This window comes from Lampris incognitus, chromosome 4, assembly GCF_029633865.1.
Source record: "Lampris incognitus isolate fLamInc1 chromosome 4, fLamInc1.hap2, whole genome shotgun sequence".
Lineage (NCBI taxonomy): Eukaryota > Metazoa > Chordata > Actinopteri > Lampriformes > Lampridae > Lampris > Lampris incognitus.
In genome coordinates this window covers 8,149,194-8,173,392 of record NC_079214.1, presented here as the reverse complement: position 1 = coordinate 8,173,392, position 24,199 = coordinate 8,149,194, and the positions used below count along the sequence as shown (strand labels likewise).

General features: G+C 46.2%; 1 protein-coding gene and 1 long non-coding RNA gene across 2 annotated transcripts in view; both read right to left on the bottom strand.

Annotated features, from left to right (window-relative positions):
- Window positions 1-18,880, bottom strand: part of LOC130111707 (beta-1,3-galactosyltransferase 1-like) — an 86,478-nt gene extending 67,598 nt beyond the window's left edge. The window contains exons 1-2 of the mRNA XM_056278975.1: window positions 17,774-18,880; window positions 9,882-9,956 (exon numbers count right to left, since the gene is read on the bottom strand). Coding sequence (XP_056134950.1) covers window positions 17,894-18,874 — 981 coding nt within the window. The 5' untranslated portion in view covers window positions 18,875-18,880 and the 3' untranslated portion in view covers window positions 9,882-9,956; window positions 17,774-17,893. The remainder of the gene's footprint in view (window positions 1-9,881; window positions 9,957-17,773) is intronic.
- A 3,262-nt stretch (window positions 18,881-22,142) lies between these two features.
- On the bottom strand, window positions 22,143-23,671 carry LOC130112139 (uncharacterized). The gene is made up of 3 exons (XR_008810194.1): window positions 23,581-23,671; window positions 23,166-23,311; window positions 22,143-22,388 (listed from the first exon to the last, which is right to left on the bottom strand). It is a non-coding gene; the product is annotated as an uncharacterized LOC130112139 (long non-coding RNA).
- Between the last annotated feature and the right edge of the window lie 528 nt (window positions 23,672-24,199).

Genomic DNA, 24,199 nt, shown 5'->3' with positions numbered 1-24,199 from the left:
ATGAGATAACATAATAGGTACATCTACAAACCAATTTGTGCCAAGGGTATTGTATTAGTTCAAATGCATCTACTACTTTCATTCACAGGGTCAACATGAGCAAGAGGAAAGTAACAGAAGATATCCAGTGCTTTTTTGGTGCAAAAAAGAGAGTAAGATGAGAGAATTACCTAGAAGAACCTAGCTAGTTCTACTAACAGCTAACGGTTACTAGTTTAAGTTTACAGATTATTTTTCCTGTTACGCTATTTTCTGTGGTTGTCACACAAGCTAAGATAACTTTAATTGTTCAAATTGTGAATGTTTGGATTTGTTCAAATGGTGAACTATTTAGATTTAGTTACTATTAAAAAGTTATTTCATGCTGCTGGACCCATAATGATCACCTTGAGGTCACTATCAGCTGTAGTGATGATGATGATATTAAATGGTAGACTATGACACAAGCTGAGGACACTGTATGGTATGGACGCTCTGTATAAGGCCTACTGATGGTGAGTTTAACATGTAGGCTATGTGCTGTTGTATTAAGGAAACAGAGGACAGTGAGCAGGCCGGCCCTAGTAGCAATGAGGTAAGAAAAAAGACTGCAACAGCTATGGAATGCATTTATTCCATTCACCCTGACCAGTCATCATACACAGTGATGAAATGGCAGTCACCTCGTCGTTATTATTTGTTCATTTTTGTTCCTTCTGTCAGGATACTAGGCCTACTGATGACAGGGAGAGTGGAGACAGTGCAGTTGAAGTGAGTGAAGCAATAAACAGAATTCCCTCATTTGGTATTCATCAAGCGCCAAGCACTTCAGAGACCACAGCGCTGTGTAGGACACTCACTTTGTGTCTCTACTAACCATCAGTGACTTACTCAATGACCTTGTCAGCTCTAGACCATGGCTAGGATGGGTTACATTTAACTACTTGGGAATCAAATATCCAAATAAATAACGGCAGCTGAAATATTGTGTACATGTGAAATGTGTGTAGGATGTACCAGTCAGAATAAATATTTGAAATACATAATGACAGTCTACTTCATTATTTTCCTTTTTGTGTCACTATAGGCTAGCCTATCTGAAAGTTGTTTTTCTTTTACATAAATAAGACATTTCCACAATAAATTGATGGCGAAAAAGAGCAAATTGGTGCATACAAATTCACCAGAATGCAGCAAATTAAATGTGTGATGCTGAGGGTGTAATCGCTGCCAAGGGTGCCTTAACCAAGTACTGAGTAAAGGGTGTGAATACTTATGTACATGCAATATTTCAGTTTTTTATTTTTAACAAAATTGCAAAAATTTCTACAAAACCTTTTTCGCTTTGTCATTATGGAGTATTGTGTGTAGATTCATAAGAAAAAAAAGGAATTTAATCCATTTTGGAATAAGGCTGTAACATAACAAAATGTGGGGAAAGTGAAGGGGTGTGAATACTTTCCGGTTGCACTGTAGTTGTCCTTCAGGTGTCATATTGGTAATAAATTTGGGGTATTTTTTGAAGAAAAAAAAGCCAAAGAACGTTGAATCAGTTCATTTGGACAAAATGTTTTTTGACAGAAAAACATTTCATCACTCATCTAAATGGCTTCTTCAGTCTCAACTGACTGCAGGTATCCCCACCCTTATAAACAATATTACAGTGGCATAACGACCCAAAACGATCGGTTTCATATGTAAATTGATGTGAACATTAACTAGAGTATCAATGGCCATGTGTACTATTCACAGAGGATTGGGGAATGGTTGCAATCACATTATTGTAAGATGGTGACAGATGTACTCTTAGCCCACCCATCCCCACCCCCCTTGGTTAAGGGATTGGCCGTCCCCTCTTCGCATAGATGGCCTCTTTGACTCCCCGTTCAAACCAGCGTTCCTCCCTATCAAGGATGTGCACATCCTTATCCTTGAAAGAGTGGCCACTGGCCTGTAGATGGTGTAGACTGTGGAGTCCTGGCTTGACGTGTTAGCTCTCCTGTGTTGTGCCATCCTCTTGGCCAGTGTCTGTTGGCCTGTGTACTGTGACTTGTTGGTTTTACATTGGTTTCCCCAATGTACAAGTCACGGTAATCTTCCTGAGACTTAACAGCATACACTATATTGCTCTGTCCTGGGGACCCAATCCTTGGGGTGGACCAACTTCTGGCACAGCGTGTTTGTGGTTTGAAAGCAACTGAGACTCAGTGTTTGGAAAACACACGTTTTAACTGTTCGGACACTCCCACCACATACGGAATCACCACTGGTTTACGCTTAGGCAGCTGTTGTCCTTCTCTCTTCGATTGCCTAGTGCACTGTTTGGGCGTCTTCCTGGCTTTGACAAATGCCTAATTAGTATAACCACACTTAACTGGGGCCTGTTTAACGTGGGATTTCTCCCCTTCCCTGGCCGCTGTGTCAGTGGAGACATTGTCAGCTCGGTGGTACAGCGTCCTGATGACTCCTAGTTTGTGTTCCAGTGATGATGAGAGTCAAACCTTAAGTACTGATCAGTATGTGTTGGTTTATGGTAAACATCAACAATCAAAATCACCACCAATTACAATTTCACAGTCTAAGAAGTCTAACTTGTCATTTTTCACATGCTCCCTGGGGGACCTGATGTGGTTGTCCACAGAGTTAATGTGGTCAGTGAAATGTGCTACACCCTGAGATTTCATTTTAACCCAGGTGTCGTCCACAAATCTGAATCAATGGCTAGGTGGTGTTCCTGGACTGGACATCAGAGCCCTCTTTTCCACTTCCTCCATATACAAGTTGGCCACTACAGGTGAGACTGGGGAACCCATAGTGCACCCATGCCTCTGCCTATAGTACTGCCCCCTGTATGTGAAGTGCGTGGACTGAAGACACAGCTTCAGGAGAAAAACAGTGTTTATTTCCCAGCTATGCATATATACAGTGCTGCAGCTTGTTGCAAACACACACCCACTCACAGGTAATGGTTAACTACCTCTAGCTACAGTCATAAAACTTCCACAGATGGACGGCATCCCTGCATTTATTAGGACAATATGAACAGGCCCAGTAACGTGCTCTCCATAGATGATTAACATGATGGATAAAGGCAAGGCCATAGGAGTGAGTTTGACATTAGAGGGATGTACAAACCGAAGTCAGAAAAATGTGGGATGGTATGGAAAATGTAAATTAAAAATAAAATAAAATAAAAAAGTACTGATTTATAAAATTACTTTGACTTGTATTTCTTTGCAGTCAGTATGAACACAATACATTTCATGCTTTGTCCAGCCAACTTCATTTTATCTGTAAATATATATATATATATATATATAGCATTCCTGCCATTCAGGCCTGCAAAACATTAAAAAAAAAGTTGGAATGGGGGCAGTTTAGGGCTAGTCATGAGTTAAAATAATTAAATAATGATGTGATTTGAAACAGGGGATGATAACAGGCAGTAGCGGACCGTGCATTTCAGACCTAGGCTTTCGGTGAGACATCACCTCTTCATAATTACCTAAAGACAGCCGTCATATCGCCATGCTACAATGTTTTAGTCGCAAAAGTGGTTATCATCACCACCATCAAGTTATTTGATACTTTTCACTTTCACAACAGCGACATCGTGTGGCGACATGGTGTAACGTACAGCTTTACTGGAAGTAATCCCACTGGGCATATAAATATGCTATCAAGAAACTCAACAAAACACATCCCAGCCGGGCCACTGGGCATAAAAACAATCAAACATTAAGTAAATCAACTAACTGTACAAAAAACATAGTTGACTCACCAGTGTTGTCTATTTGAAGACAAAATCCATTCTCCTTTCTTTCTAGATGAAACGGTCGATCACACGGTCATAGAGCACTCCTTCGGCTTTTAAATCCATCAGAATGTCGTTTGGCAATGGAGGCCAATGCTGTGAGTCGTGTCTGTCCCGTTGTATTCCTGGAATACGTTTTTATTCTTTTAAGTGCTGAAAATGTCCTTTTGACAGATGCCGTGGAAACCGGGACTGTCACAGCTAAACAAGTGAAATGCCGCACATACAACTTGAAAATGGTGTGACTAATAAATCTGCCACCACATCATTCACGAGTTCTCCTTGAGACATTATTCTCATTCACGGCTAGCTAGCTTAGCAAACTAAATCAAAAACACAAACGCTAGCTAACATCAGCCACCGACTACTGTGATGCACTGCGGAATGCAACCACAACGGTTTCAACCACACACCTAGGCGCTGCTGCTGATTGGCTGAACAATCGGTCACATAGGCAGTATGCAGCAAAGGCCCTATGATGCTGGGCAAGTATAAAAGAATACGCCCATCCGCTACACATCAAAATCTGATTGGTTGAGTAATCTATCACTCCGGTATTAACACCCAACTTATTTAGACAGCGGAGACCTTCACTCGAGATGCCGAAGGCACTGGCAGGAGGCATCTTCTCACACAGTTACAACAGAGGGAAAAAGCTGATTGGATGATTTAAAAAAAAAAATTTGCCGAGAGACTGTAAGCAGAGCCTCCCGAATTCGTATGTGTAGTCAAAATCCAAATGTAAGGCAATATTAACAGATTGATTAGAAGATTGTATTATATTTATGAAAGTGTTTTCCTTTTTCTGTGGAGTCTTAGGCCTTCACCGAAGGCCTTGAAAGCCCTGACAGTCCGCCGCAGAAACAGGTAATTGTTATCATGATTTGGTGGAAAAGGCCTAGTCCTTTAGTAGCAAAGACAGGCAGAGGATCGCCAGTTTGCCAACAAATGTGTGAGAAAATTACTGAAATGTTTAAAACCAATGTTCCTCAAAGGAAGATAGGAAGGCATTTGGATATTTAACCCTCTATGGTGCATAAAATTATAAAATGATTGAAGGAATCTGGAGGAATTTCAGTGCATAAAGGGCAAGGGTGCAAGTCTAAGCTGGATAACCGTGCTCTCCGATCCCTCAGACGGCACTGCGTCAAGACCCATCATTCATCTATAAGCCATAAAACCACATGGGCTCAGGATTACTTTGGCAAACCTTTGTCAAGCACGACAATACGTAGTTACATCCACAAATGCCAGTTAACTTTGCTGTGCAAAAAGGAAGCCTTATGCTGACCGTGTCCAGAAGCACCATCGACTTCTCTGGGCTCGGAGGCGTCTGGGATGGACCATCACACAGTGAAAATGTGTATTGTGGTCAGACGAGTTAGTATTTCAGGTCTTTTTTTTTGGAGAAATGGATGCTGTGTGCTCCAGACCAAAGAAGAAAAGGACCATCCAGACCATTACCAGCAACAAGTGCAATAGCCAGGTGCATCGTAGTATGGGGTTGTGTCAGTGCTCTTGGCAAAGGTAACTTGCAATTCAGTGATGGCACCATTAATGCCGAAAAGTACATAGAGTTTGGAGCAACATATGCCGCCTTCAAGATGACATCTTTCCCTGGGACGCCCGTGCATATTTCTACAACAAGATGCAAAACCACATTCTGCACAGGTTACAAAGGCATGGCTGCAGAAGAAGAGGGTGCTGGACTGGCCTGCCTGTAGTCCCCCAATAGAGGATGTGCGGCACACTTTGAAATGTAAAATACAACAACGAAGACCCCGTACTGTTGGACACCTTAAGACGTGTTTACAGGAAGAATGGGATTAAATTACACCTGAAACGCTTCATTGTTTGATGTCCTCAGTCCCTAAATGTTTTTGGTTTTTTTTTTTGGCTTTTCCCCCTTTTTCTCCCCAATTGTATCCGGCCAATTACCCCACTCTTCCAAGCCATCCCGGTCACTGTTCCAACCCCTCTGCCGATCTGGGGAGGGCTGCAGACTACCACATGCCTCCTCCGATACATGTGGAGTCGCCAGCCACTTCTTTTCACCTGACAGTGAGGAGTTTCACCAGGGGGAAGGTAGCACGAGGGAGGGTCACGCTATTCCCCCCAGCCCCCCCCCTGACCGAACAGGCGCCCCAACTGACCGGAGGAGGACCTAATGCAGTGACCAGGACACATACCCACATCCGGCTTCCCACCCGCAGTAACAGCCAATTGTGTCTGTAAGGATGCCCGACCAAGCCGGAGGTAACACACGGATTTGAACTGACGATCCCCGTGTTGGTAGGCGATGGAATAAACCGCCAAGCTACCCGGACACCCCTAAATGGTTTTTAAATGTTGAGAAAAGGAATGGTAACATTACCAAATGGAAAAGGCTTTACTGTCCCAACGTTTTTTGAAATATGGTGCAAGAATCAAAATTGATTTGTGTTTACTTAAAAAAAAAAAAAATTTCACGAGGCAAAACATCAAATAATGTGCTGTTTTATTTTTTTCAATGTAATACAGGTCAAAGATCATTTACAAATCAATGTTTTTAACTTCAATTTAACATACTGTCCCAAAATTTTTCCTGATTAGGGGTTGTACTTGCGACTCAGCCCACAACAGTTACTAGTGGACATGTTCATTGGTTTCACCAGAACCGGTTGTAGGTGTTTTGTTTTTTTGCTTTTTTTTAAATATATACTTTATTGATCCCTCTGGGGAAATTATGCTCTGCGTTTAACTCATTCTAGCTGTGTAGCTAAGGGCAGCGGGCAGCCGTCGAGCAGCACCCGGGGACCAACTCCAGTTGGTCTTGCCATGCCTCAGTCAGGGGCACAGACAGGAGTATTAACCCTAACATGCATGTCTTTTTGATGGTGGGAGAAACCGGAGCACCCGGAGAAAACCCACCACAGACACGGGGAGAACATGCAAACGCCACAAAGCGAACAACCTGGGATGACCCCAATGGTTGGACAATCTCAGGGTTCGAACCCAGGACCTTCTTGCTGTGAGGCGACAGCGCTAACCACCGCGCCGCCCAATACCGTATTAATAGATATTAATGCAAATATGAAGATCTTTAATACCGCTCAGGTATTAAAGACACAGACACGTGCCAACTTCATCCACTCTCAACACCCAGAGAAGCTTGCGTAGTTGTTCCATTATTGTTCTGTGCATGTGAGATACCTCCTATCGATTAACAGGGTAACAGCAGACAAACACAAGCGGGCACGAGAATAATCCAATTAATAAAACCCTTTTAAACCCTCTGACACTGAGACGCATGAATCAAAAACATCACATGGGTTTTGTCTTTAAGCACATGACTAAATACATACACAATCACGCCATAATGTTGAGACGGTAAATGTTTGTAATGTAGAACAAGCTTTATTCCCCCCGCTTAGCGCACTCAGTGACCTGCAAAACAAAAATACCACTTCCTCAACCACTCCCGAGGCTTACAGGCTTACTTTTCAAGTGGAATATTGGCAAAATTCCACAACATCGCATAAACAGACTGTGAGGCTACGTCGCAAACCTTGACCGGGAGCATTTCTATGGTCCCTCAGCCCCATGTTCCCTCACCCTCACCTTAACATACCAGTTCATGAGGGAACATAGGGCCGACCTCACCTCAGCCATATGTCAGTCTAACGAAGATAACCATTTCAAACGTTTAATTAGGCTGACTCATTTCATGTTAGACCCATTATATTTAGATGGTTTAATTCTGAGCTTAATGAGGATGACTTCTTCAACAATAATGTTAGTCACACCTAACCCACCACTAATGCATCAACGAATGATGAAGCTGAAGGCCCTGATCATCAAGCTAGCCCATTTTAAAGTCCCCCTCCAGTCATGTCCCCCCCCCTTTTTTTCTCCCCAATTGTACTTGGCCAATTACCCCTCTCTTCTGAGCCATCCCGGTCACTGCTCCACCCCCTCTGCCGATCCGGGGAGGGCTGCAGACTACCACATGCCTCCTCCAATACATGTGGAGTCACCAGCTGCTTCTTTTCAACTGATAGTGAGGAGTTTCACCAGGGGGACGTAGCGTGTGGGAGGATCACACTATTTCCCCCTCCCCCCCGAACAGGTGCCCCAACCGAACAGAGGAGGCGCTAGTACAGCGACCAGGATGCATACCCACATCTTCCCACCCGGCTTCCCACCCGCAGACATGGCCAATTATGTCTGTAGGGACACCTGACCAAGCCGGAGGTAACACGGGAATTCGAACCGGTGATCCCCGTGTTGTTACACAATGCAAGAGACCGCTACGCTACCCGGACGCCCCCCTCCTGTCAGGTTTTAAGACATGTAAAATGCTATATTTGATATAATAAATTGTCTGATGTGTTTTTTCTGCAAAATAAGTTCAATTATCTTGTTAAAATCCTGAAAATCACATCTGCTCCTTCGCTCTCATTACAAAATCCAGAATCTATGAATATGCAAATTATCCCCACCCTCAATTAAAATCTCCCACAACCCCCCCACCCCTCGACAGCATTTCCCCACCTCTCCACCGCTCGCCTGCAGTGCATATACTCACTGTTCACTGTTGACTCTGCTCATCAAACACACTAACTTCTGCTTGTTTTCCGTTCTGCTTGCTACTGTATGCTACACAATGGCAAGTAATATAGGAGTAATACAAAGATACACGTTTGAACTGGAAACCCATTCCGAAGAAGGATAAGAGCAAATAGGATAGGGTTGCTATGGTTTGTTAGTGCCAGCAGGGCACCTGTGAGCCTTTATCCTCCCGGCTGAGCCACCCATTTGTTGTCTAGCGGAGGCAAATGTACCAGACAACCGAGATGGACGAGACAGACAAGAGAAACGGCAGGCGTGCTCAGATGGCGAGCGAGATGGAGGGAGATCAAGAGAGATGCCCCGGCATCTGGGTAGTGTAGTGGTCTATTCCATTGCCCATCAACACGGGTATCGCCTGTTCAAATCCCCGTGTTACCTCCGGCTTGGTTGGGGCGTCCCTACACATACAATTGGCTGTGCCTATGGGATGGAAGCAAGATGTGGGTATGTGTCCTGGTCACTGCACTAGCGCCTCCTCTGGTGGGTCGGGGAGCCTGTTCGGGGGAGAATAGAGTTATTCTCCCACACGCTACAGCCCCCTGGCAAAACTCCTCACTGTCAGGTGAAAAGAAGCGGATGGCGACTCCACATGTATCGGAGGAGGCATGTGGTCGTCTGCAGCCCTCCCCAGATCACAGAGGGGGGGAAGCAGCGACCGCGACGGCTCGGAAGAGTGGGTTAATTGGCCAAGTGTAATTGGGGAGAAAAAGACGCCCTTTGTGTCATGGACAGCGCACCTTGCCGGGCGAGGCCGCCGCCGGGTGGCTGTCATCGTGAGGAAGTGGAGCTGGGAAAGGGAGGAAGTGGTGCAAGGTGCGCCAGGGAAAGACGGGGAAAGCTCTCCATGCTGGCCAGATTTGTGGCCGGCTCTGTCTACTCTTCGTGTCCGTATGCATGAGTCATGATAAATATATCTGTGACTGATAATATTTGCCTCCGTGCCTCTGTCCAAACCCCCTCGTGGCAACAGACTTGTCAAAGTCAGGTACAAGTGGACGTATCAGAATGGTATTTTATATGTATCGCTCTCTACAATGTTTGAAATACAACAGTAATACGTATAGAACATGAGCCTTCGGCTTGACTACATTATTAATCAGCTAATAATGTGTTGCTTATGTGAGATAAACCTTGGTCCCGCTCGTCAGCTCTGACGTGCCATCAGGAGGAAGAAGTGCTTTGAACGCCATAGAAAGTCTCTGGCGAAAGAGAAAGAAAAATAAACTTAACCGGTTGGCTCGTCCTCGCTGTGCTCCCAGGATAAATGGATGGCACAGCGTTGGGGTTCCAATATAAGTTTGGTGGCAAAACCCTTCCGTTTTTGTGATACATTTTTCAAAACAGCACTCTTGAAATTGAATACTGCAATCCCGCCTGTTCTCAAGGTTAGAAACATGATTTTCATGTTTCTAACCTTGGGGGGGGGGTCTTTTAAAACCAAAACATAAATAAGCCTTCACCTGATATATGAGCTTACCTCACACCATGCAGCTCCACCGGTCTCTCCTCCTGTCTGTGGCCGTGGCCCGCTGCTTGCAGTCCCAGCACTCCCCTGATGAAATGATACATCACATTTAGAGCAAAGCAGGCTAGCTAGGCTGTTGTTCACTTTCACTTTAAGTCGCAGTCATATAAATTGGGGAGTAGACCGGCCATTCCCATTCAAATCAACATAGCAGGGCGGATCAGAACGTCGGCCATTTTGATTTGAATCGGTGCCATCGCGGAGAACCGTGACGACCCTCGTGGCGGGCTAACGCTGCGTTCCAGACGAGTCGGAAGTCGAGATTTTCCGACCTCCCGCTAGAAAAAGTACGACGAAACGCCGCTCAAGGTTCGTAAACTCGGGGCAAATCCATCCGCCCCGACTTCGCCGAGAGGCAGTTGTCTGACGTCACACAACAATGGCCGCGCCCATGGAGGCGAACGGTGGTAAACCGTCAACTAAAAGGCAATGTAAAGGATATTTGCCCGCATTTAATTAAAGTAATACATACTAGTGCTGCAACTAACGACTATTTCGATAGCCAACAGGTCGTCGATTAATCGATTAGACAGATAATGATTCGCACAAAACAATAGCTCACGTCATTGACCACCATGTTTAGTGTTGACTCGGTGAGGGCGGCACCTTTACTCTTCTTCGGCATCGGGCTGCATAAATTTGATTAAAAACGATTTGTCAGGCAAAAGGGTAACACTGCTCTTTTAAACGCTTAGAATCCTGCACGCAGGTATAGACGGGAGTTGTACTGGCTTTATGTTAACGTTAAAAGCCAAGACGACTCCGTTTATACATAGCTAGCTAGCTAACAAGCTAACCGTCTTACCGAGGTGCGTCCGCATCGTCCAGATGTCCGACGCGCCTCCTCTTCACATGTTGGTGCGTTACCGAGGTGCCTCCCACGATAAGCAAGCTCCACCTTACACATCTGGCAGGTCATCCTTTTCTTTGCCAAGTCGAGGCTGAAATGCTCCCAGACTTCAGGTGTTTTAAGACGCGATGGCGTTGCACCGCCGCCGCCATTTTGTTTACCAGTCCTGTCGCTTCCGCTTCCGGTCGCTTTTGCGCATGTGCAACTCAAGAGAGTCTAGACGCAGTGTTTCTCAACCGGGGGTCCGCGGACCCCTAGTGGTCCGTGGTGTAATTGCAAGGGGTCCGTGAAATAGAATATCTTTAAAAAAAAAGATCCTGTGACATTTATAGAAATAGGATTATTTTACTCAAATGTGACTGAGACCTTTATCTACCTAAACTATAAAGGGTAACAGGACTTTTTTCTCTAATTACATCTGTTTCACAAGTGTAATTTATTGTATTTTAATAAGAGATCTCGCTCCCGTTTGCATTGTTAAAAGTTACTGCATAAAAATTCTGTTGTTACATATATCTGAAAGTTACTGAATACATATTCTGTTTTGTTACATATATCTGAAAGTTACTGAATACATATTCTGTTTTGTTACATATACCTGAAAGTTACTGCATAAGAATTCTGTTTTGTTAACTATATCTAAGTTACAACTGAAAGCTCTTATTTTTGCCCCAAAGAGTGAATAAATGCTATAATGCAATTTAAAATGCAGTTTCTACTGTTTCTATCAAATTGCAACTCCCCTCCCCCAAGATCAGGTGGAGGGGTCCTCAGGGTAGATCAAAAATACGCAGGGGGTCCAGGACCCCAAAAAGGTTGAGAACCACTGGACTAAAGGGTCTGACCCGTTAGCCAAGGGCTAACGTGTACGTTACACTACTCCTCTCCCTCCTCCTCCTCCTCCTCTGTTAGTGTGATAATTTGGAAGGGCTAGTTTGTCTTAGGTAGAGAGTAAACAGGATGGTGTGTCGGTCAGAACACAGGAATGAAGAGGAGACGTGAACTTGGTTGTCTGGACTGTGTTGAAATCCAGCATAAATTATAGCGAGTTCTGCAACAACAAAAAGGGAATTGCCATTAGGCACTAGCATTGCAACATTACAGGATATGAGTTAGACTACCAATAAAGGTATGTCCATACATTAAGTGGTTCTGAGTTATTCAACATAACAATAGCTTTACAATGTCAGAAACGGTGGCCTCAAGTTACATACATTTAGATATACTATGACATTACTATTATATTACTAGTTACTATCATATACGATACAATGGCGACATCTGCTGGAGAGACGAAGAATAACAAAATGGAGTCCACGTTGGACGATCAACACAAACGACCAAACTAACACAAGACGGCATACGCTGCACGTTAGTCTATAACAGCTTATAAGGCATCACCTTTGCTAGTTTAGCACTTAAATCAAGGAATTATGACGGACATTCTAACATGGAATATATCTTCTCACATTTTAGAACCTACCGGTGCGCAGTGAGCTAGCAACTGCTACATAGCCTAGCTAAACACAACGAGGCAACTCAGTCTGAAACACTTACTTTTCGCCAGTGACTCAAAGAACAAGCTGGATCGCGACAGAGGACAAATGAGGACAACTTCACTATACACCCAGACACGAGTATTGCAGGGGGAAACTACATGTAGTGTGCACTTATAACACGAACACAGTCTCAACGTGCGCTAGGCAAGGTATCTAGCTTCCAACTACAGCTGAACCTAGGCTGCGTCACTCACAAGCGGAGAACCTGGCCAGAGTCTTAAAGGGGCAGGCAGTCTTAAAGGGGCAGGCACCTATAAATGTCAGAGCCTTTAGAGTCTTAAAGGGGCAGGCAGTCTTAAAGGGGCAGGCACCTATAAATGTCAGAGCCTTTAGAGTCTTAAAGGGGCAGGCACCTATAAATGTCAGAGCCTTTAGAGTCTTAAAGGGGATGGCAGTCTTAAAGGGGCAGGCACCTATAAATGTCAGAGCCTTTCTTACCTCTTCCTCCTCTCCCTCTAGAAACGCTTTCAATGGCCTCACGGTCCTTCACGAGCTCACCATCCCACTTCTGACACCAATGTAGCAAATTCGGGGGGCAGCTCAGGAACCGCCGCACCCGGGACGCGAACCCGGGTATCCCGCACCACGGGCGACTACGTTAACCAGTCGACGAAAGGGTCCGACCCGTTAGCCAAGGGCTAGCGAGCCGTGATAGTTACATTGCCCCCTTCCTTCGGGATAGGGCGTCCCCGGCCGGACCGTCACAGCCGGGGCGCGAACTCGTGTATTCCGCACCGCGGGCGACCACGTCACATTCCCGCCTTACGCATGAGCAGGACATGACGTCACACCCAGGAAACCTGCTGCACTGGGATTTGTAGTTTTTTCCTTTTTTTTTCAATCTCCCAGGCGTCACACTAACTGTGGCATCTCATGCTTACAGTCAGGTCTGCACAAAAGATAGAACGGAAGGGGAGAGAAAGACCCCAATACATATCCGTAACACTGCTATTTGCACATGCATTGCCCAAAAAATTGTGTTTTTAATTTATCTATAAGTGACCTCAATACATATGATCCCAACGTTCTGTCACCTCAGAACCCGGTTTATTTGCACGAACTCACTCTTAGTTCTGTTATCAGTCATTTTATTATACATCATAATACTGGAAGTGAATTGATGAAATGGTACATAATATAAATATATGTATTAGTATATTTTATATATATTAAATTACTTTTTTTAACCACAAAATGTTGTTTCTGTAAACTACTAATAAGACACGTTAGTCCCTAGCTGACGGGTCTGACCCTTTAGCCGAGCGGTTAGTGACGTCGCCTTGTGGTGCAGTACACCCCGTATCGAATCCCGCACCGGGCAAGAAAATAACCGGTTACAATAACAATGAATCGTCTAACACGTTACAATATATACATAACACATTAAAGCAGAATTGTTGTGGAACTCAAAATGTTAACTGTACCGGTATTAGTCTATGCGCATCAGATATTTAGTAACATTAACTGTAAAAAAAAATAAGAAACCAAAGTATTTCAGTGTATGATTCCTTAACTCTCATCTCCGACGACTCCAAAGCAGAAACCACACCCACGCAGACACGCCGGGTTCAGGCGACAAATGTCCCGTTTATTATCGTCCGGCAATGAATTAAAATAACAGTTGGTCAAGTTCGCGTTACAATCAGGCAGTTCATCAGCGTGATCGTAGATGCTAGATGCACGAACATGCTCGCTAACGAACCCGCATCACTTCAACCCGTTTCCTCGTTCTGAAGCACGACAGTCTGCTAGCTAACATGCTAGCATGCGAAGAACAAAACACAAAATGTATTACACGGCAAAAAAAATACGCAATAAACATACCTGGCAATTATTCCAAAATAACAGTTGGTCAAGTTCGAGTTGCAATATGTATAATTCTCCCGCTCCTGTACGTGAAAATAAAATACAGTCAGAAGTTAGTTTGGGATGTCCGCGACAGCCATTCGCACCTCGCTAGCTAGCGTTAGCATTAGCTTAGAATGTGAGAACGTGTTCCGACTACTAATAAGACACGTTAGCCCCTAGCTAACGGGTCTGACCCTTTAGTCGAGCGGTTAGTGATGTACACCCCGTATCGAATCCCGCACCGGGCAAGAAAATAACCGGTTACACTAAGCTAATGCTAGCTAGCGAGGTGCAAATGACTGTCGCGGACATCCCAAACTAACTTCTGACTGTATTTTATTTTCACGTACGGGAGCGGGAGAATTATACATATTGCAACTCGAACTTGACCAACTGTTATTTTTGAATAGTTGCCAGGTATGTTTATTGCATGTTTTTATCGAATATGTTGATGCTAGTTTACAGTCGTCACCAACCCCGGAAGCGCGCCCTCGCGCTTTGTTATTCCCGCGCTCCGAAGAGACTTCTGAGGATCTGCACACTTCCGTATCCCACCGCTGCCACCAATGTAACCGGTTACTTTGTTGCCCGGTGCGGGATTCGATACGGGGTGTACTGCACCACAAGGCGACATCGCTAACCGCTCGGCTAAAGGGTCAGACCCGTTAGCTAGGGGCTAACGTGTCTTATTAGTAGTTTACATTAGCGTGTCAGAACGTGTTCGACTATATAGCATCAACATATTCGATAAAAACATGCAAAATCAACATTCACAACTGTCTGATCTCCACGCAGTGTGGACACGTACATTCATAAGGCACTTTACACTTGGATAAAACTTGTCAGCAGATTATGACCTATTATAACACAAAACAGAAGCCGGGCTCATATTCTGACGTACCGCCAGAGCCGGAGCCCACAGAGCCAACTCGAACCAGCCAGTAATAGCCAGGTTATACCACAAGGGGGCACCATTGTAACGCAACCCAAAGAAATAAGAAACATCACGTTGAGCGTTATTCCCTTGGGAATATAAATGGAATACTTTGACGAACCTCCGACAAATAGATGCAGGTATTTCCGCTCCTGCCACACCCGAGGATGCGCTCCACTGAATGGACTTGTTTTGCAATTTCTACAACCTGGCTTAGGGGCTTGTACAACGCAGCCCATCTTTATTATGCAATCTCTTTCCAGTCGATGGAGGATTCATAGTGGGTCGGGTGCAGAAACCTCCCGATTTTCTATTTTTTTTTTAATTTCCCATTTTTCTACCCAACATTCCACAAATGGAAAATTAGAAAAGCGACTCCAAAATCTTTAACTTTACGTTGACCTGATGAGGGAAAACACAAATTTTAGAAAACTGAATTCAATTTTCCAATTTTATATTTTTTCAATATATGGAAAATTGAACTGATAAGCGTTACACGGACTGACACGTGGTCATCTGAGTGCACAGGTCACATCATAAAATTCCCTTCACATGCATCCATTCTTGTTGTGGACACTGTAGTGTGTGTAGTGCATATAGGCGCACTTAGTAGTGTGCCTGTAGTGCATATAGTGCATACAGGTGCACTGTAGGCATATAGGGTATTAATCTTTATATTTTCTGTATCTTTTTTTCTGTTTATGCCTTGATGTAGAGCACCTTGAACTGTCCTTGAGTATGACATATACTGTGTGAATGGCCTGACCTAATATTTGTTCTTTGGTTCTTTGCTTAAGCAAGGTGGATATGGTGTCTGCAGCCCCGTGGACGCAGGTAAAGAATGGCTTATTGAAGAAGTGTGTGTGTGTGCGTGTGTGTGTGTGTGTGTGTTTACTCCACAGGTCCGAATAAAGTGTACGGGGTCCTTTTGTGTAGCTCACACATTCAGCTGTGAGGGGCAGAATAACGCCACCGCCCCTCTGCCAGAACGCCTCGGAAGGGCGTAGGGATCAGGCAGGAATAAACAAGAGCCTGCGATACCGCTGATAAGCCGGATAGCACGTGTAAAGCTATTGGAGTGGATTGTTTTAGGATTCTGACTTCCTGCCAAGGCCTAATGAATCTGACGGTAATGAATGTTCATAGGCCGACTTTGTGGGCCCTTTCTGGAACCGCGTCACCACTTCCTGCTCGCTCAGCCACACGAGTTGAATTCACATTGTCCTGTAGGTTCAGACACTCAGTCAGTGGCCCTGTCAAAACAAATTGGGGTCATCTTGGGGTTTTTATCCGGGGACCTTTGGCTCAGTAAAAGAAGTCTCGGGAGGCGGCAGCATTCGCACGTTCAGTAGATGGCCTCAGTAAAACTGTTAATAGTCAAAAAGTATGTTAGCATGGTGTTTTTTTTACCCCCCCCCCTTTTCTCCTCAGTTGTACCCGACCAATTACCCCACTCTTCCGAGCCGTCCCGGTCGCTGCTCCACCCCATCTGGTGATCCGGGGAGGGCTGCGGACTACCACATGCCTCCTACGATACATGTGGAGTCGCCGGCCGCTTCTTTTCACCTGACAGTGAGGAGTTTCACCAGGGGGATGTAGCGCGTGGGAGGATCACGCTATTCCCCCCCAGTTCCCCCCTCCCGCTGAACAGGCGACCCGTCCGACCAGAGGAGGCGCTCGTGCAGCGACCAGGACACATACCCGCATCCGGCTTCCCACCTGCAGACAAGGCCAATTGTGTCTGTAGGGACGCCCGACCAAGCCGGAAGTAACACGGGGGTTCGAAATGTTGGTAGGCAACAGAATAGGCCGCAACACCACCCGGACGCCTAGTATGTTAGTATGTCCACCCATCCATCCATTATCCGAACCGCTTATCCTGCTCTCAGGGTCGCGGGGATGCTGGAGCCTATCCCAGCAGTCACTGGGCGGCAGGTGGGGAGACACCTTGGACAGGCAGTCAGGCCATCACACAGGGCCCACACACACATACACATTCACACCTGGGACAATTTAGTACAGCTGAGTCACCTGACCTACATGTCTTTGGACTGTGGGAGGAAACCGGAGCCCCCGGAGGAAACCCACGCAGACACGGGGAGAATATGAAAACTCCACACAGAGGACGACCCGGGACGACCCCCAAGGTTGGACTACCCCGGGGCTGGAACCCAGGGCCTTCTTGCTGTGAGGCCACCGTGCCGCCTCTGTTAGTATGTTAACTGACAAATTGATTGCTTTGAATGTATTTTGAGATTTAGTTTCTGAAAGGATTTCTTTTGCTTCCGTCTTTCACGGAGACTGGGCTCTGTAACTGTTTTTAAATTGTTGTTTTGGTAACGTTAAAGTGTCGCTGAATCAGCGTAATTATGTCTGTATGACATGTACTTGTGTAACTGTGACTGTGAAGCAGGAAAATGCTGACGCTAACTCAGCCCGGATACACAAAATCAAGATCACGTAAAAATAACGGCATGGAGGACCTGGAAGCATGCCCACGTCTTATACAACGTTTGAAACATGCACCGTATATCTCACCACGACAGCGAGGATGAGCTTTTAAAGGTACAGTCCGTAATTTCACGCACTGCTGCCGCTATGTGGATTCATGAGATGTGTGTGTGTGTGTGTGTGTATCAATTGTGGATTGTACCTATAATTAGCTGTTTGGAAGTCCCTGAATGTAAGAGATTCTCTCTTCTGAGGTCAGAAACTGTCTTCCGCCTTTATTTTGTGGTCACATCTTCACGTTCCCCTGTTTATAAATTCTCCTCTATCCACAGAAGGGTCCCGGTCTTTTAAAGTCTTTCCAAATACTCACTCGATCTGTCTCGCTGGCCGTTGTGGTGGCTATTATTTTAGAGTAAGCACAGCGACTGTAAGCCAGAGGAAAGACATGAAACCAGTTCCAGTCTTTGGGGTTGGTGGGCAAAATATGAAGGTACCTCATACACAGGCCCAGATACACATCTTCAATGTAGAGAGCTTTAACGTGTCTGGATGCCTCCACCAGCTTTGTAGTGAGGTCTAAAGATAGGATGTAGCCCAGGCCCAGAGCATAGGGTGGGTATTGGGACTCGGGGAACAGGTCCGCCGGTAGGAACCATTTAGATGTTGGTTGTCTCAGCACAGACGCTCCTTGTGCGACCAGCCCTGTCATGTAGTTTTCCTTTGGAGCGTTTAGCAGCATTTTAACCAGGTTCTGCAGATTAAGGAACATGTCTGAATCGATCTTCATGGCGTAGGAGGCCGTTGAGCAGTGGGCGTCCAGCCACTCCAACATCACCATGGTCTTGATGGTGAGGTTCTTGTAGCAGTCCAGGAAGTCGGCCTGCAGCAGGTCCCGTTTCTCCTCGCTCTCCTGCCGCACCTGCTGTTGGATTTGGTCCGCCCCGTCCACCGTGGGCTGTCCCAGCAAGAAGAACAAACTCACCGCTTTGCCCAGCACCACACGCTCGCTGCCCCAGGTGGAGCGGATAACATCTCGATCCGCCCTATTTTGGGGTGCCACCGGAACCATCAGCACCAGGAACGGGTTCTGTTGCTGGCATTTCCGCGGCTGGTTGATGACAAAGTGGTATTCAGATGGGTATTCAACCAAGTAGTGCTTGAATGTCTGGTGGGCAGGTACCTGGGGGTACCCGCCTGGCTCACTGGTTACTGGGTCACTGCCCAGCTGTTCATGCGTTTGCGGCAGCTGATTCCAGGTTAGAGGAAAATCTCTGAACCCCACCTGGACTATGACAGCTGACATCAGGATCAGGGGCAGAAAGAACCAGAGTGATCGACACCAAAACCTCCTCCACGTCTGCCTTTTGTTTGTGCCCTCTTGTTGGTTTTCAGCCCCGCTGGAAAATATGTTCGGAAAAACAGACAGAAGACGGTGCGGACCACCATTAGTGGCTGTACAGATGTGGTCTAACAGGTTTTCTGTGTGACGAAGGGGGTACAACGATTTTGCGTAATGCATTTATGGTGGGTCATTTAGAAGAAAACTAGATAAAAACTTTTCTCATGTGAGATATGGCTGGTCTCTGAGGTTTCAGGGGTATTAGCTAACACTAAAAGCCTACGTGGATAATGAGCATTAGTCACAACCAACAGTAATTTACAATGTCAGACAACAGCTGGTTTCCATGATACACAGCTGAAATACTTGTGGTTAAATATTGTTCATCGGTAGAACAAACCGTTGCAGAGGATGTGAGGGTGGGCACGTTGGTGTCCAAGGCCAACAGATAAGATCTATCTCTGTCCTCACCTGCAGCCATCCAATTTGTGCTTGCAGCAGGTGTGCTGGGTGCAGGTACAGCAGATCTCCATTCCTGCTGCAGGGCAGACAGAGAGAGAGAGAGAAAAAAACCCAGCTGGTATCTCCGGATGAATGTCTAAGCAACAGGAACCTCACTGTGACTTGTTTTCTGGACTAAATATTCAATATCTGAACACTGCTTCGTAAAAAGAGCTCTATGAACAACACACTGAAGTTAAAGCAAATTGTTATTGGAGAGTCAAAAGTAGTAGTAGTAGTAGTAGAAGAAGTAGCAGTAGTAGTTATTAGAGAGTCCAAGTAGGATCACGTACCAGGTATATGACTTGGTACAGTGCTCTGTTACTCACAACTCAGGCGTACATAGCAAAATAAGTGAAGAATCAGTTAAGGGGAAACAGTTGTGATTTTCAGCATTATATCTGTCTGCTTATAGTATGTTGTTGGGTCATTAGCAGCCATAACACATAATAAAAGCACATAATAAAAACAGCCACTTCCGGTGTGGGAAAATGGCTGCACGAATTCACGCTTGCAGCAGCCTCACCCAGTGCACCCGGTGTAGGAAGACAAGATGGCGGCATGAATTTACGTTTGCGGCAGCCTCACCCAGTGCACCCGGTGTAGGAAGACAGGATGGCGGCATGAATTTACGTTTGCGGCAGCCTCATCCAGTATGGTGCATGTAGTGTCTTTGTCCACGTGGGCGTCTAGGTTTGTATTTTCATTTGATGGTTGGGGGAGCTGGTGCTGGATCGGCTGGGGGAGCCTGGTCTGCCGAGTCCGGTGGGCCCGGGGACCACGGCCCTGCTTGGAGCTGTGCCCGAGGAGGAAACACCGAGGGCGGTCTGACAGGACGCGGAAGCGGGGCAGGCTCGGCTAACTGCCAGCGTTTGCTCTCTTGGACAGCGAGTTGTTGTTTTTTATGTTGGACATATGTGTTTTTGTAGTAATTTTGTTGTTTGGCTATGTGTGTTCTTGTAATTTGGATGCGGTTTTGTCTTTGTGTTGCACTGCTGTGGGCTGGGGCAACAATATTTCATTTCATTTGGTGCACCTGCGTGCATGAAGTGAAATGAAAAGTAAATGTTCCCGATTCCTGGTCCCTAATACTGAGTGCTCGTCTGTTTGTCTCTAATTTACCTCCTGGTATTCCAGTGGGTTGCATGTTATAAGAAAAAGTTAAATAACAGTTCTACACTATACAGCTGTATGTAGCGTTGTTTTTCCTTTTAAGTTTTTTTTTTTGCATTTCTGCTTTATTTGATAGGTGAGAGAGAGCGCAAAGGCATGGATGATATGCAGCAAAGGGCCCGGGCTGGATTCAAACCCAGGCTGTCGCGGTACGGACTCAGCCTTGATGCGTGGTACACGAGCTACTAGGTGAGCTACTAGGTGAGCTACTAGGTGAGCTACTAGGTGAGCTACTAGGTGAGCTACTAGGTGAGCTACTAGGTGAGCTACTAGGTGAGCTACTAGGTGAGCTACTAGGTGAGCTACTAGGTGAGCTACTAGGTGAGCTACTAGGTGAGCTACTAGGTGAGCTACTAGGTGAGCTACTAGGTGAGCTACTAGGTGAGCTACTAGGTGAGCTACTAGGTGAGCTACTAGGTGAGCTACTAGGGCACCCCTATGTAGCATTGTTATTTACATTTGCTTATATAATGCAGTGTATCTAAAAACCAGGAAGTAAAATTTCCCCTTCACAGACTGATGGACATTTCTTTGTACAATTCTGGCAGTGTTTCGGGGACACATAGCAGACTGCTCATTATGGCTGCTAATGGAGCGTTATCCCAATAACATACACACACACACACACACGTGCGCGCACACACACACACACACACACATATATATATATATATATATATATATATACACACTGATCAGCCAAAACATTAAAACCACTGACAGGTAAGTGGTGGGATATATTAGGCAGCGAGTGAACAATCAGTTCTGGAAGTTGGAGTGTTGGAAGCAGGAAAAATGGGCAAGCGTAAGGATCTGAGCGACTTTGACAGGGGCCAAATTGTGACGACTGGACGACTGGGTCAGAGCATCTCCACAATGGCAGGTCTTGTGGGGTGTTCCCGGTATGCAGTGGTCAGTACCTACCAAAAGTGGTCCAAGGAAGGACAATCGGTGAACCGGCGACAGGGTCACGGGCGCCCAAGATTCATTGATGTGTGTGGGGAGCAAAGGCAAGCCTGTCTGGTCCGATCCCACAGAAGAGCTACTGTAGCTCAAATTGCTGAAAAAGTTCACGCTGGCATTGACAAACAGGACATCACAGCTTGCTGTGTATGGTGCTGCGTCGCTGCAGACTGGTCAGTGTCCATGCTGACCCCTGTCCACCACCGAAAGCTCCTACAATGGGCATGTGAGCGTCAGAACTGGACCATGGAGCAAAGGAAGAAGGTAGCCTGGTGCGATGAATCACATTTTCTTTTACATCATGTGGATGGCCGAGTCCATGTGCATTGTTTACCTGGGGAAGAGATGGCACCAGGACGCACTATGGGAAGAAGGCAAGCCGGCGGAGGCAGTGTGATGCTCTGGGCAATGTTCTGCTGGGAAACCTTGGGTGCTGGCATTCATGTGGATGTTACTTGGACATGTACCACCTACCTAAACATCGTTGCAGACCAGGTACACCCCTTCATGGCAACGGTATTCCCTGATGGCAGTGACCTCTCTCAGCAGGATAATGTGCCCTGCCACACTGCAAAAGTTATTCAGGAATGTTTTAAGGAACATGACAAACAGTTCAAGGTGCTGCCTTGGCCTCCAAATTCCCCAGATCTCAATCCGATCGAGCATCTGCGGGATGTGTTGTAAAAACAAGTCCGATCCACGGAGGCCCCACCTCGCAACTTACAGGACTTAAAGGATCTGCTGCTAACGTCTTGGTACCAGATCCCAGGGGACACCTTCAGACGTCTTGTGGAGTCCATGCCTCGACGGGTCAGAGCTGTTTTGGCAACATGAGGGGGACCTACACAATATCAGGTAGGTGGTTTTAATGTTTTGGCTGATCAGCGTATATAACATTGAAATCATGATTGTTTATCTTTGACAGTGAACTACGTACAAGGTTAGGACGTGAAGAATGAAACATGAGGAAGACGTAAGAGTATGACTGCATATCCGAGTATGAGCAGCACTAGAGATATAACGGAATACGGGGTTGTGATATGAATATAGGTCATGATAAAACCAGTTACTGTGAGGCATGAAGCATGCGGTAGTACTGCACAGATCCTGCTGCAGAGACGAACAGCTGCATCTGCATCAGGGTGCATGCTGTCCCACAGAACCTGGTTGTTGAATGGCGGCTTTTTTTTAATTCTTTGTGCCCCCATCTGAACTTGCCTTGACACGTGTTTGGATTGTGTTGCAGGGGAGCATGTCAACAGTATGTGCACAGCCTTTGGAGACAGGTAATCTCAGGGATGTGCCCGCCTTGCCGTCGGACGCTGACGGGATGAGATGGAACGTGTCCCCGCCAGGTACGCCGGGGAGGAAAACCCTCAGTGGAAACGAGACCTCTACATTAAGCGTCTCACGGCGAGGATAAAACCACGGGCGGCAACGTGAGGCATTCTACCGAGAGCCCGTTTCCCATCCGTGACCCTGGTTTTCTGGCCTTTCGTCACTTTGGCAGACTTTAACATGACTCACGTGTGACGGCTTTTTCTCGTTGAACGGGGGGAGAATATCATGTGAGAGAGGACGTGAAAAGCAGCAAAGAGCAAGCAGAGAGCTGTCATACCTTTCTGCTGAAACACTGACGGAGGACTCTGCAGACAAAACCTTGACTTCTTCTACTCCCAGTCTTCTTGCTGGAGCCATCCCCCTCCTCTGATCCTATGGGGCACATTGACGCCTCCTGCAAACATGCTCTACGGCCAGCGGCTCCTAAAACACAAAACCGTCACCTCGAATAAAGGAAATAACTTGCATCGACTTTCCTGCGTACTCACCGAGCACTGGAATCAGAACTAAACTCGAAGCGGCTGGTCTGTCAGCCTTCATCTGTCAGGTAACGCCAAATGGCACGAGTCACAGACGGAGCACAATGTCGTTTCGAAGCAAGGCCCAACTACTACATGACTTAAAATGAGACCTACTTTGCATTTAGCACCTCAACAGATGTTGCTCGAGAGCTTTTCCCCTTTGCGACTCACCTGTGGACGGATCACCATTCCTTCGTGTGCTGCAGGGAACGATCTATCGGCACCTGAAACTGCACCGACATCTTGTGGTTCCACCTCTGCCGGTTAATTCCCAACCGCGGTCCGCTCCCGTCTTATCACAGCTGGCCCGAACCGCTGGCTCACGAGGCGGCTGTGAGAGACAAACACGCACGGCAGGCTCGCTTTAGGACGACGATGTACAAGCAGACAAAAGCCTCCCTTCACGTACAACAAGGCATCTCTCTGCCGGCCCCCTTTACACACACACACACACACACTGATAATGACAAAGACCCGTCACACACACACACACACACACACACCCACACTGATAATGACAAAGACCTGTCATTTCTAAGCCCCAGTCACTTAGTGTGCTGATAAACGTGACAGTGCTGAGGGATACTGGGACTACGAGGCGGTACTACACAAACGACTTCTGCATTTACAGTGTGCACAGAGACCCTCCGTTGTCCACTGCGGATGTGGTTCTTCCATGGATCCTTATCAAGGCCGAGGCCAAGGCCAAGGCCGAGGCCAAGGCCCCGCAAATGAACGCTGCTTACGTCACGTCATTTGCATGTTTAATTGACCGCTGAGCATTTTCAAT